This window comes from Oreochromis aureus, linkage group 22 (genome assembly GCF_013358895.1).
Source record: "Oreochromis aureus strain Israel breed Guangdong linkage group 22, ZZ_aureus, whole genome shotgun sequence".
NCBI classification, from domain to species: domain Eukaryota; kingdom Metazoa; phylum Chordata; class Actinopteri; order Cichliformes; family Cichlidae; genus Oreochromis; species Oreochromis aureus.
The window spans coordinates 33421677-33435084 of record NC_052962.1 but is presented as its reverse complement, the minus strand read 5'-3'; the positions used below and the strand labels follow the sequence as shown (position 1 = coordinate 33435084).

Sequence of the window (13408 nt, the reverse complement as noted above, 5' to 3'; positions counted from 1 at the left end):
AATAACAGCGTTTTATAAGGAAAACGCTCAAAAGCGCTCTCTGCCTGTGAGCAAAAACAAAACCCCCACCCTTTGCTATTGGTCGAAAAATGTACCATGTGGACCAATCAAAAAATGATATGGCAACATGGCATTTAGTTGTTTGAGATTTGCGACGTTTAGCTCAAATCTTGTGTAGTTAGTGTGTAGTGTAGTCAATAGTTTTGTTGTGTGTGTCAGAACAATGAGGCGACTACTGAATGTTACAGGTGTTACAGGAGTGATACATCTCCTGTTGTCAGGCCTGCAGGTATCAGGCTGTTGTTCTCCTTTATCTCATAGTGGACAGAAATTATTTTTTGGAGTGGCACAAATAATTTGTGTAGCATCAGATTTGATGCAGAACACCTGATTGCTCTGTAAATAGTTTTTTAAAAAAATGTTTATTTAAAAAACGCCTTGGCTGCATTTTTAGGTAAACAGCTGCAAAAAACTGTGTTTGCATAACTCAGTTACTTTTTTGAAGAAGTAACTATATAATTAATTGCCGAACATTAGTCATTATATACTGTATTTTGCAGAAAGAGATTTACAGGACTCTCTCCCAGACCACAGACTCATAATACAAGTCAGAGCTTTATGAAAAAAAAAAAAAAGAAGTTTTGTTTTCAAAATTGCATTTCAAGTTATTTTTACTTCCAATATTGTTTATATACTACACAGGTCATGAACAAGATTTTTTTTTTTAACTTTCATTGTAAGTGGGCTAAAGCACAATTAAAAGTAGTCTAACATAAATGTAAATGCTGTAATTTGATTATTTTAATAAACCATGTAACTAGAATGGATTTGATGCTGGCGTGACCACAGTGCACACGTCTGCTGTTGCTCACAGTGGACCAAGGGGCCACTCAGGGAGTTTGTGTGTTTGCTCAGATACATGAAAAATTAGAGGGAACATTGGTCTCTTGTCTAGGGATGGGTATGCCATTATGGCACCAGTTCTGACATAAACGGTAGTAACCAGACCGAAAAGCATTGCACATTTTGGTGCTTTATTTCGGTGCTTTTTTTTTTTTCCTGAGACATCATACATGGATTCTAGCCAATCATTTTACCTTTGCAAGGATAGTAGGCGGGCCCAGGTACGTACGTTCTTTTAGAGCAGAGCTACAGATTAAAAATGCCCAAGGCGAAGCGGTCAAAAGTCTGGCTGTACTTCACAGCAAAAGATGCAAACTCAGCAGCCTGCAACAAGTGCTTTAAGATGATACTGTGATACTGTGCAAAGGAGGTAACGCCTCGAATCTGACGACGAACCTGGCGACGTATAGTGTTTTGTTAAAAGCCGAGAAATGCACCGTATTTGATAGCTTGCTGCGAGACCCCACACCGGCACATCTACTGTGGGTGTGGTGCCTGTTATCAGACCCGGAGTTAGCAACATCCCCCAAGAACCCAAAGAAGAGAGTCCTGGCCTCTAGCCCTGCCAGTGTAGCAGAAATGATGACGGATGATGATGGCAGCAGCAGCCGTTCTTCTCTGGGTAAGTAGCTTAATGTTGTTTGTGTGTAATTTATATTGAGTAGGCTAACCACGTTATTACATTAATGCATGTAAGGTGAACTAGCAAACACCGTCGTAGTTACATGCGGCTGTCTTCTTGTTTGATGACAGATACTCCCTTCACCCTGGCCAAAAAGGCTAAAATGACCAATGAAAAAGTAGAACAAAGTTTGTGTTTTTTCCATGGTTTAAGCACTGCTTCCAGCCAAGAGTGATACCATATAAGCCCTATAGCTGCAGAAAAGGCTAACATTGTTATCTGTTTACAACAAAACAGCTAAACATGAGAGGTTTTAGGACAAAGTTTGTGTTCTCCATTCTTTAAGCACCGGCACCGTTTCAAAAGTACCGGTTTGGCACCGGTATCGGATAAAACCTAAACAATACCCATCCCTACTCTTGTCTCGTCATTTCTATTACAATCAGCTGTGCCTCCCTCCTGTTTTACCATTCCTCATTCCCCTCCATGTGTATTTAGTGTGTGGTTGCCTGTACTCGTTGTCGGTCCGCCTGTGTTAGTTGGTGCTTCTCTGGGTCTCTCTGCTTTTCATCGCATGTTTCTCCTTAGTACGTGTTTCAGGTTTGTTCTTTAGTTTTCCCCAGTTTACGTTTTGGTAGCTCACCGTTCCTTATTTCCCGTTTTTGCCACTTTGCCACCCCTGTAAATAAACGCTCACTCACATCACAGCCTTTGCCTGCATTTTGGGTCCTTCCTTCACAAACACCATGCGGCTTGGCCCACAAACCATGACAATGTAATCTTTCTATAGCTAAAACAGAAATAACATTTAGAGCTTCAGAGGACCTTGACATAAGTGGGTCTTAACTCTTTAAGCTTAGTGTGTCAGGCTTGAAGCAGGAAGTATTTAAGCTTTTCAGAGTCCCACACCTTAAGATTGATTTTTAATGCCCAAGAAAGTAAATAAATAAATGAATTGCTCTTTATTTGTTTAAGGAATAATTTGCAAAATGCAATATAATATATGCAAAATTGGTATTGCTTTTAATTTGTCAAGTTAATACGTATTATGGCAATTTTGGCTAATTATTTCAGGAATCAGGATTTTGAATGGTTACAGGTTGATCTCATACCTGCAAAGGTAGCTATAAAGAGAATTCAAAGAACAGAAGTAAGATAATGGCGAGTAACACGAGGTCGAGCTCACAGGAAGAAGAAAAAGTGTAGCAAATAAAAACAGTTACTACTAACTGATGTATGCACATACTCGAAATAACGACTCTCCTGCTATGAATGCAGGAGATGCAGATGCATGGGTGACCGTGGTTCATGGGGTTGGGAAGCTCATCTTGTAACCGGAAGGTTGCCAGTTCGATCTCCTGCTCTGTCTGTCTCGGTAGTTGTGTCCTTGGGCAAGACACTTCACCTACCGCCTACTGGTGTTGGCCAGACGGGCAGATGGTGCGATATGGCAGCCTCGCTTCTGTCAGTCTGGCCCAGGGCAGCTGTGGCTACAACTTTAGCTTGCCTCCACCAGTATGTGAGCGTGAGAGTGAATGAATAGTGGAATTGTAAAGTGCTTTGAGGGTCTCGAAAAGCACTATATAAATGCAATCCATCATTATTATTATTATGCAGGCTCACCAACTGAAATCAAGAAACACAGACTACCAGTGAAAAATGGCAGTCCAAGAGCCTATGGAGAAGAAACACTGGCACTGCAAAGGCCTACTAACAAATATGGCCTGCAGAAAGGAGGAGAGGAGGAGTCAGCCGGATGATGACATCTAATGGTTGGCACACATAAAAGCCCAGGAACTCCAGAGAGGGGCATCCAAGGGAAGATCCACAAATCATGAAGCTGAGGATAGATGTTGGTCTATCTCCTCGAGTATCTTGATGCATTCTCAATCATCCAGGAAAGTAAATCTCCAAAAAGTTGATTCTGTTCATCTGGACGTAGCGTTTTGTGGGAGAAATGTTTCATCACTCAAGTGACTTCTTCAGTCTCAGCTGACTGCAGGTTTCCCCAATCTTATAAACAGTACATTTGCATAATGACTGAAACCAGCCCACTGAAGGAACAATGTTCAATGTTCAATGTTCCTTCAGTGGGCTGGTTTCAGACATCCTTTGACATCTCAAAGGATGTCAGCCGCCCTCCTCCCTCCTGACATCCTTTGAGTTGGGCCTAGTGGCCGGCACTGCTGCAGGCTGCGTTCCCCTGGCCTGTTGCCCGCGCTTTGCCGGCTTCATACGCCAGTCGGACCTCGCTGCGTCTGACGGCTCGGCTTGCGGTTGACAGTTCTCCGGCCTGTGGCGCTGGCTCACTGTCTGGCACGTTGCCCAAATTCTGCGGGTCCACGTGGCCGGAGGGGCCCGGTCAGTGAGCTACCACTCCTGGCGAGTCACGTCCCTGGCTGCACTGCAGCTCCGGGCTGTCTCCCCCTGGCGTGTTGCCCGCATTCGCCTGCTTACGCACCAGTTGGGCCTCGCTGCGGCGAGTGTGCGTTCTCCAGCCTTTGGGTTGGCTGGGTTTGGGGTTGGCTGGGTACTCTCTGGCATATCAGCTGCTGCAGCTCCTGACTGTGTTCCCCTGGCGTACTACCCACGTTTCGCTGGTTTACACGCCAGCCGGAGCTCGCTGTGTCTGATTCTTCAGCCGGCGAGTGAGTGTTCTCCAGCCTGCAGCGCTCTGCACGAGTGTCTCATTTTCGAAGTTCACTCCTGCTGCTCCCCTGTCTGCGGACAGCGCTAGCGACCGCTTAGCCCTGGGGCAGACCTTCGGGTTAAGTCCCTGCTTGGCCTTCAGCGGGCTGGACTGCCAGCCTCCCCATCTGCGGACAGCTCGGCGGCTCCGTGGTTGGATGGACCCTTCCAGTCGCATCCCTGCCTTGGCCCTGCATCTTGCAGCTGTACTGCTGCTGCGGGCTGTGTTCCCCTGGCGTATTGCCGGCGCTTCGCTGGGTCACACGCCAGTCGGACCTCGCTGTGTCTGATACGTCAGCCGGCAGGTGAGTGTTCTCCAGCACGCAGCGCTGGCTCTCTGTCTGGTGCGTTGCCCCTGTGTCGCGGGTCACATGGCCAGCAGGTGCCCGTTCAGTGAGCTGACGCTTCCCAATTGTCCAGTGTCTCATCGGGCCCACTCTTGCTGGCCCCCTGTCTACGGACAGCGCAGAGTGGCTGCTATGCCCTGGTGATGAACCTTGGGTTGCTCCTCACTTGGGCCCTCAGTGGCCTGAGCCACCAGCACCTCCCCTATCGTGGATGGTGCAGGTCAGCTGCTCTACTCCTGGGACAGGCCCTGGGCATCATCATACCTCGGCCAATCCACTGAGTGGCTGAGATGCTTCGACAGGCTCTCTCTCCCTGGCACTGTGTCACTGCCTAGTGCCAGGCAGGGCTCTTTTGTGGCTTGACTTCTCCAGCTGGCGGCTCCGCCTTCCCTTCTGGGGCATCATCCGCATATTACGGGCTTCTGTCACAGCGATAGCCAGCTGCTGTGCTCGAGTGGCTTGGTAGGCTGTGTTGCCCTGGCGTCTTGCCCGCGTTCGCCGGCTTACACGCCAGTCGCACCTCGCTGCGGCGAGTGGCATTCTCCAGCCTAGTGTAGCCTGTTCTGTCTGGCGTGTTGCCTGCAGTGCGCGGTTCACGCGGCCAGCAGGACTCCTGTCATTGCTCGAGTGGGGCGGCTTCTCGGCTCTGACCGCAGCTTAAGCCGCCGCCACTGCTGCTGCCGCTGCTACTGCTGCAGCTGCAGGCTGTGTTCCCTCTGGTGTATTGCCCGCGCTTCGCATCAGACACTCGCTGTGTCTGATGCTCAGCCAGCAAGTGAGTGTTCTCCAGCCCGCAGCACCAGGCTCCCTGCAGGCGGTTCGCCCGTTACATGTTAGCCGGGCCTCGCTCTGTCTGATAAGCCAGCCAGCGAGTGTGTGCCGCTTGGCCCTGGGGTGACCTGCGGGTCGCGTCCCTGGCTTGGAGCTCCTCTCCAGCGGCTGCACTACAGCTGCTTGCTGTGTTCCCCTGGCGTGTTGCCCGCATTTGCCGGCTTACACGCCAGTCGGGCCTCTCTGTGTCTGATACGTCAGCCAGCGAATGTGTGTTCTCCAGCCTCCTTGGCCAGTCTCTGTCTGGCATATAGGCTGCTGCGACTGCAGGCTGTGTTCTCCTGGCGTGTTGCCGCATTTGCCGGCTTGCCCGCCAATCGGTCTTTGCTGTGTCTGATGCCTCAGCAAGCAAGTGAGTGTCCCCCAGCCTGCGATGCTGGCTCCCTGTTGGTGCTTTGCCTCTGTGTCACGGACTTACACGGCCAGCATGGGGACGCCCAGTAGCTGGGACTATGTGTCTGACCTCGAGTGTCTCATTGCGAGTTCACTCTTGAGGCTCCTCTGTCTACAGACCAGCACGTGGTGACGGGGCTGGGGGTGAACAGCTCGGGGTGGCTTCGGCTTTCAGGATGGATGGGTCACATCCCAAGCTTCACCTGCAGTTGCTGGCTGTGTTCCCTTGGCGTGTTGCCCGCTTCGTCGGCGTACACACCAGTCGGACCTCGCTGTGGCGAGTGAGAGTTCTCCAGCCTGTAGCGCCGAGTCTCTGTCAGGCATTGCCCGCATGTCGTAGGCCTATGCGACCAGCGGGATGCTACTTGGCAGCTCGGTGTGCTGCGTTCCCTGGCGGTCTGCCTCGCGGTTCCCGGGCTGACCTTGAGCGGCCAATCACTTGTGGTCTTGCGTCCTGCACGACCGGTTCAGGCCAGTCTAGCGTCTGCAGACTGCTGCCTCCACCCCTGGCTCGGCCTTCGCATTGCGAAGCCCTGACCAGGGTGGTGTCTCTATTTGTGCGTTGTCACTGATTCCCGGCACCTTCACTTTCGGCGGTGCACTGTCTCCTCGCGGGGTGTCTTACAGAGTTACCCCGTACATATGGAATATGTAACGGTGTGGAGAGATAGTCTCTCACTAAGAGAACCAAGGTTAGACCATAACCGTACGTTCTCTAGCATATCGAGACTATCTCTCCACACCGTTACATATTCCATATGTACGGGGTACGACCCCCCTTGGCTGTTGATTATAACTTACTCAGGGTTGCTAATGGGGTGTGTCATCTAGAGGGCAGCAAGGTAGAAATTCAGACTGAGGTAGAATCAGAGACTCTGAATTTTAGAATGGAGAGTTGGTCCAGATTTCTGTACAGAGATAACTGGGATCTGAACACACATCACAGTACATTTTAACACTAGCTGTATGACAGGGGATTTCTTTAAATCACCCTGCCGTTCTTTGTTCAGCTGAGACACCTGAGTTAGAAAACACACAAACACTGCAGATCTTCTTTAACTCGCGAGGGCAGCCATGAAACGCAGGATCTGCGTGTCATCTCTGTCTGCGTTTTTTATTTATACTTTTCTGTGTGTCTGTATATGTGTGTGTGTGTGTGTGTGTGTGTGTGTGTGTGTGTGTGTGTGTGTGTGTGTGTGTGTAAAGATAACAGAGTTATTCTCAGAACTCAGAGCTGAGGTTCCCCTTTTCTAAGTCTGTGTCTTCCAAAACAGAAAGAGGAAGCTGCAAGTTGTTTATCACAGAAGAGTTCATGTCAAAAGTTATTAGGTGAAAAGTCACGTAGACATGTGCTTAATGATCAATAAAGAATACATTTCATGTTAGCTGATCACAAAATACACGATTTTCCTTTGACACTGTACCTCTTGTTTATACTAAACTAAAATATTTTGCTAACTTTAAATGGAATGAGCTACAAAAAAATGTAAAACTGATTTCATTATAACATTTAAAATGTTACAACTACTCTTGCACGTTTTTATTAATTTATGAATATGTATCATGTGTTCTCATATTGTTTTTTGTTAACAAGTCTCTCTTAGTAGAAGGGCTCTTCATCTCAATGAGTACTTAATAATTTTCTGCCTACACCATCACTATTAAGTTTCATTTTTCCTTCTTTGTGTCAGAAAATATTACTGAAAAAAAACAAACAAACCCTGAAATGATCAATAACAGATTGTAGCAGATGTGTGTGGACCCAGCCTCTTTCAGAGTTCATGTCTAAAAATGATTAAGTACAAAAATAACCAAAACTGTATTTTGTGGAAGACTATGCAACAGAAAATAAACACTTCTGCATCCATGAAACAGTATCAGGTTGTGTGACTCTACCTGTTCTCTGCAGGGAGCGTTTCCCATAGGATAAAAACATCTTCATCCACTGTGGATAAATGTTAGTGAGGAAGTCTTCATTGAGTTTTGTTCTAACACTGTCAGCATCCCATCTTTGTTTAGTAATGGCAGCTTCTGGTTTCAGTGCGATCCACGTCAGAGTCTTCAGATCAAACTCAACAAAGTCTTCTCCGTTGTAACCGTACTGTAAAAATCCAGTCACCTCTCCAGTTTTTTCATCCCATTCACAGCCTTCTCTCATCTGTAAAATGTGAACACCTGAAGAGAGAAACAAAGAAAAGAGAGAGAGCAATATATTATTTTAATATTGCATACTGTCATGGATGCACTGCATCATAGATATGATGCATGGCAGGTAGGATTTGGACCGAAACACACTCATGGGATGATGAGAGGAGAGCACCCGTGGGATGTACGTTTCGAAAGTATAAAGTTGAGGCCAAGTAAGTAAATGTAATACAAGACAGTGAGAACAACAGTTACCAAATAAAACAGGAATCCACAACTGAATGGGAGAAACAAGGGTTAAATTGGCATAGAGGACTGAAGGACGAGAGAAGGAAGGATGGAAACATGGAAGGAGAAATGCAGGCGAAGCTGGGACATAAAGGTGAACTAAGCAGAAGCAACGTGTACAAAACTAACCAGAACTGAAACTCATATTAATATAATAAATTCACAAGAAAACAACGAAAAAAGACAAGACCTCTAATAAGCTAAAGCAACCACACAACAAACTAAATACTAACTACAACAAAGATAAATACAGGGAGTGCAGGATTATTAGGCAAATGAGTATTTTGTCCACATCATCCTCTTCATGCATGTTGTCTTACTCCAAGCTGTATAGGCTCGAAAGCCTACTACCAATTAAGCATATTAGGTGATGTGCATCTCTGTAATGAGAAGGGGTGTGGTCTAATGACATCAACACCCTATATCAGGTGTGCATAATTATTAGGCAACTTCCTTTCCTTTGGCAAAATGGGTCACAAGAAGGACTTGACAGGCTCAGAAAAGTCAAAAATAGTGAGATATCTTGCAGAGGGATGCAGCAGTCTTAAAATTGCAAAGCTTCTGAAGCGTGATCATCGAACAATCAAGCGTTTCATTCAAAATAGTCAACAGGGTCGCAAGAAGCGTGTGGAAAAACCAAGGCGCAAAATAACTGCCCATGAACTGAGAAAAGTCAAGCGTGCAGCTGCCAAGATGCCACTTGCCACCAGTTTGGCCATATTTCAGAGCTGCAACATCACTGGAGTGCCCAAAAGCACAAGGTGTGCAATACTCAGAGACATGGCCAAGGTAAGAAAGGCTGAAAGACGACCACCACTGAACAAGACACACAAGCTGAAACGTCAAGACTGGGCCAAGAAATATCTCAAGACTGATTTTTCTAAGGTTTTATGGACTGATGAAATGAGAGTGAGTCTTGATGGGCCAGATGGATGGGCCCGTGGCTGGATTGGTAAAGGGCAGAGAGCTCCAGTCCGACTCAGGCGCCAGCAAGGTGGAGGTGGAGTACTGGTTTGGGCGGTATCATCAAAGATGAGCTTGTGGGGCCTTTTCGGGTTGAGGATGGAGTCAAGCTCAACTCCCAGTCCTACTGCCAGTTTCTGGAAGACACCTTCTTCAAGCAGTGGTACAGGAAGAAGTCTGCATCCTTCAAGAAAAACATGATTTTCATGCAGGACAATGCTCCATCACACGTGTCCAAGTACTCCACAGCGTGGCTGGCAAGAAAGGGTATAAAAGAAGAAAAACTAATGACATGGCCTCCTTGTTCACCCGATCTGAACCCCATTGAGAACCTGTGGTCCATCATCAAATGTGAGATTTACAAGGAGGAAAACAGTACACCTCTCTGAACAGTGTCTGGGAGGCTGTGGTTGCTGCTGCTGCATAATGTTGATGGTGAACAGATCAAAACACTGACAGAATCCATGGATGGCAGGCTTTTGAGTGTCCTTGCAAAGAAAGGTGGCTATATTGGTCGCTGATTTGTTTTTGTTTTGTTTTGAATGTCAGAAATGTATATTTGTGAATGTGGAGATGTTATATTGGTTTCACTGGTAAAATAAATAATTGAAATGGGTATATATTTGTTTTTGTTAAGTTGCCTAATAATTATGCACAGTAATAGTCACCTGCACACACAGATATCCCCCTAAAATAGCTAAAACTAAAAACAATCTAAAACTACTTCCAAAAACATTCAGCTTTGATATTAATGAGTTTTTTGGGTTCATTGAGAACATGGTTGTTGTTCAATAATAAAATTATTCCTCAAAAATACAACTTGCCTAATAATTCTGCACTCCCTGTATTGAGACACAAATGATGAACTAAATATACACAAAGCGACAAAGGAGGTAAAAAGAATAAGTAATAAAAACAATTTTTCAAAACAAAACACAAACATAGGTAAATCTCAGAATCAAAAAGAAACACTAACTCACAAAACTCAAAAACCAGGGACCATGACACCATGTGTGAGGCACTACCTCTTCAAGGTTTATGATGTGCCTATGATCTGAATCTAATTCTCTGGCAACCTTTTGTTAATATGATTTTGAAGGTGATGGAATTCTGCAATTTGTAAAGTAGGCCTGGTGTGATTATTCAAGGTTAAAAGAAAAACAAGAGAGAAACTGATACAACTCACGAGTTATCATGAGTTAGACTTTTAAAGGCAAAGTCTGTTTCTAATTATTTTTTTATGCAAACTAAAATGTAAAAATGAACAATTATGTAAATATATTGCTTTATCACCCATTTTCAGAAACTCTCACACTAACAAGGTTTATGATGCAATTAATGAAGAAAAAAATAAGACTTAAAAAAATTTTCACTGATAATTAAAATCATTTTTTATCAATTTTCTTTTTGCCTAATTGATCTTAAAATATATAATACTGCACCTTCACTCTGGAATTGCTCCTTCAGACTAGAAATACGGTTTCCCAAGTTTTGGGGCAGAATCACAGTACACTTTCGAGTGTACATCTCCAACAGCTCAGTGTCGTTTTCAAACATCTCCTTCACCCAGTTCTGTCTTGGTTCCAATATCTTGTTAATGCTGTCACAGTAAACCATATGGATGTTGTCAAGCACCACAGCACCCATAAACTCTGGGATGTTTGGGACTCCAGAGGATGCAGTGACCAGATACTGCAGTGAGTGTTTCACTGTGGAATAATCCATTTTTATAGTGTTAAATGAAAGTAAATAAAACATTCAGAGAAAATGTCAGAAATATGATTGGTTCAGTACTCAGATAACATTATTGGCGCTGGAGTCAAAGGAAATATGACTAAAAGAGGACTGTTTGATCGGTGATCAAATGGGACAGGAGAAAAGCAAAACAACAGCAAAATTCGCCCTATTCCCTTTACTCTGATGAAGATGTTTGGCCAAATCTGCTCATCTGGTTTGCAGCTGTTTTGAATGCGCTTGTAACATCGACATTAAATTATCAAACCAAGATTTATAAAAAAAAAAAAAATTGTAAGCGAATATTCAACCAAAAACCTTCTAAACACTTCTTCAACGGGGCGAATATGCTATGGCACGTAATATACCACGTTTAATTCATGTTAAAAAGAGCTTTAAAGTAAGGCGAAAGCTGACGCCCTGCTCTGGGTCAGATGAGTTCAAAGGATTATTTTTTTACCTGCAGATGACATGGAATAAAAAAAGAAGCAACACGAATAAAAACATATTATCCTCATCGTGATCATGTAATCATTGCTAGAATACTTTTGTTGTTAGTTCTCGCTGAGCTGTTCCATTCTAGTGCGTGTGAAATTAGCGTCTTCCTGTTCCTTTCTTTCAGAGTAAAAGTCCTCGAAATCGACACGAGTGTCCAATGTTTTTTAAAAAAAGACTGAATGTGTTTTCCTTCTTTATAAAACGGTAACATTTATCACATTCTCACGTGCTAGTTCTGACCAATAGCAGCAGTCCATTTCACTCTCGTTGACCAGCACATTTTTAACTCTTTCACGCATAGTGGTCACTACATGTCACGGAAAAGAGGGACCCAGGCGCGGTTCTTCTTCACAGAAACACAGTGCGTTTATTTACAGTGAAACAGACAGGCAAGTCCAACAATTCACTCAAAAGTGCAATTTTCCAATCGTGCTCGTCCCTGCTCCCAGTGCGTTCCGTGTTGTAACTCCCTTAGTGTGTGTGCTCCCCAACTCGCTTCTCCGCTCGCCCCTCCTGGAGGAAGAAGGAAAATCCACTATTAGCCACACACTAGCCGAATAACAAGCTCACACTGCTCGCACGAACTATACTAGTTCGGAGTAATAATCCCACGTCGACTGTCGCCGCGAGTCCAGGTTAAATACCTCTTTCTAGCCGGGAGGGATGATTACCAACAGCTGGTCAGGTAATCAGCTGCAGGTGGGCCGGCAACAGCGAAGAGGGACTCCCAATGACGACAGTCGCCAGGACACGCCTCTCCCACGGCGCGCCCTTCCGTAAAAAGCCCCGAGGACCGGGGAGAGAGAGAGGGAGAAGCAAACACACATAGAAAACATAAACACAAGCAAGGTCGTCCGGAAAGGACCGTCCGACCGTGACACAGTGGACAGCTATTCAAAGGCTGTTTCCTTGTATTTGTGTCAATGTTGATGGTATACTTGCACATAAACACAAAACACAGTGTATATTATTTATTCAAAAGGTATGTTGTCTACCTAAGTGAACATGTAAAAAACTCTTTGAAATGTGCATGTTTAAAAAGATGAAGTTCAAATCTTTTTTTTTTTCATGTCTATTGATTAATAAAAATACTTGAGGTTGTCATAAATCATGCATGAAAGGGTTAAATCACTCTCTGTTGAGCAACCTCTGAACCATTGTTGTAGGAGCCATAACTAAATATATAGAATTTTGATGATCACTGGGTTTTCATTTGTTTGGTTATGGGAGTCACGTGGGTGCTAGCGGTGACATAAATGGGCGTTGTCAGTCTGTCATTCACGGGGTTTGATTTTGACAGAGAGGAGGGCTGGGTAGCCGTAGTTTTGTTGACCGCTGCACAACATGTTTTGCTTTGTTACATTAGAGCCTGTGACGTTGTAAGAGTACAAATCGTGAGATGATCACATTACTCTGTAAACTCTCAAAGCACTTTAATAAATAAGCAAACAATTCCACCTTTCGCATTATTGCATAAGTTGACAGCGCGTCAGGCAAAGAGGCAAGCTCCATCCCCGGCCTCTAGCGACTGTGGAAGTCGCTACAATTGTCAAACTTTGTATCCACTGTCGGTGGGAATTAAACAAACAAAAAAAGATAATAATAATTTGCTATGAAAATTATTAAGAAATAGGTAACTTAATGGAAGTGTTTTTCTATTGTCTAGACAGTATGTGAATAATGGATTATAGTGAGGATGAAGTCACCTAATGCAGGATAATAACATTTTCTTTTGAAAGTAGAAAAAACTACAGGCAACAGGCAGAGTCAAAGATGAAAACTCCTGTTTGATTTTGTCCTTGAAAGCAGAGGACATTTTGAGATGATTTAATAAATTTATTTGAAAATGAATAAAAAAAATTTTTAAAAAACAATATTAAATGCTGTCTTAGGGCAAAAGGCAGGGTACACCCTGGACAGGTCTCCAGTCTAACACACTCACAACTATGGGCGATTTAGAGTTAACAATTGGACTGCGGCAGGAAGCAGGATTACC

General features: G+C 44.7%; 1 protein-coding gene across 2 annotated transcripts in view; it reads right to left on the bottom strand.

Moving 5' to 3' along the window:
* Nucleotides 1-13182, bottom strand: part of LOC116316941 (major histocompatibility complex class I-related gene protein-like) — a 54484-nt gene extending 41302 nt beyond the window's left edge. The window contains exons 1-4 of one of the 2 annotated variants that reach the window (XM_039605539.1): nt 12003-13182; nt 11375-11925; nt 10623-10889; nt 7681-7959 (exon numbers count right to left, since the gene is read on the bottom strand). In XM_039605539.1, coding sequence (XP_039461473.1) covers nt 7681-7959; nt 10623-10889; nt 11375-11441 — 613 coding nt within the window. In that variant the 5' untranslated portion in view covers nt 11442-11925; nt 12003-13182. The remainder of the gene's footprint in view (nt 1-7680; nt 7960-10622; nt 10890-11374; nt 11926-12002) is intronic. The other variant, XM_039605540.1, reaches the window with a different exon arrangement.
* Nucleotides 13183-13408: the final 226 nt, after the last annotated feature.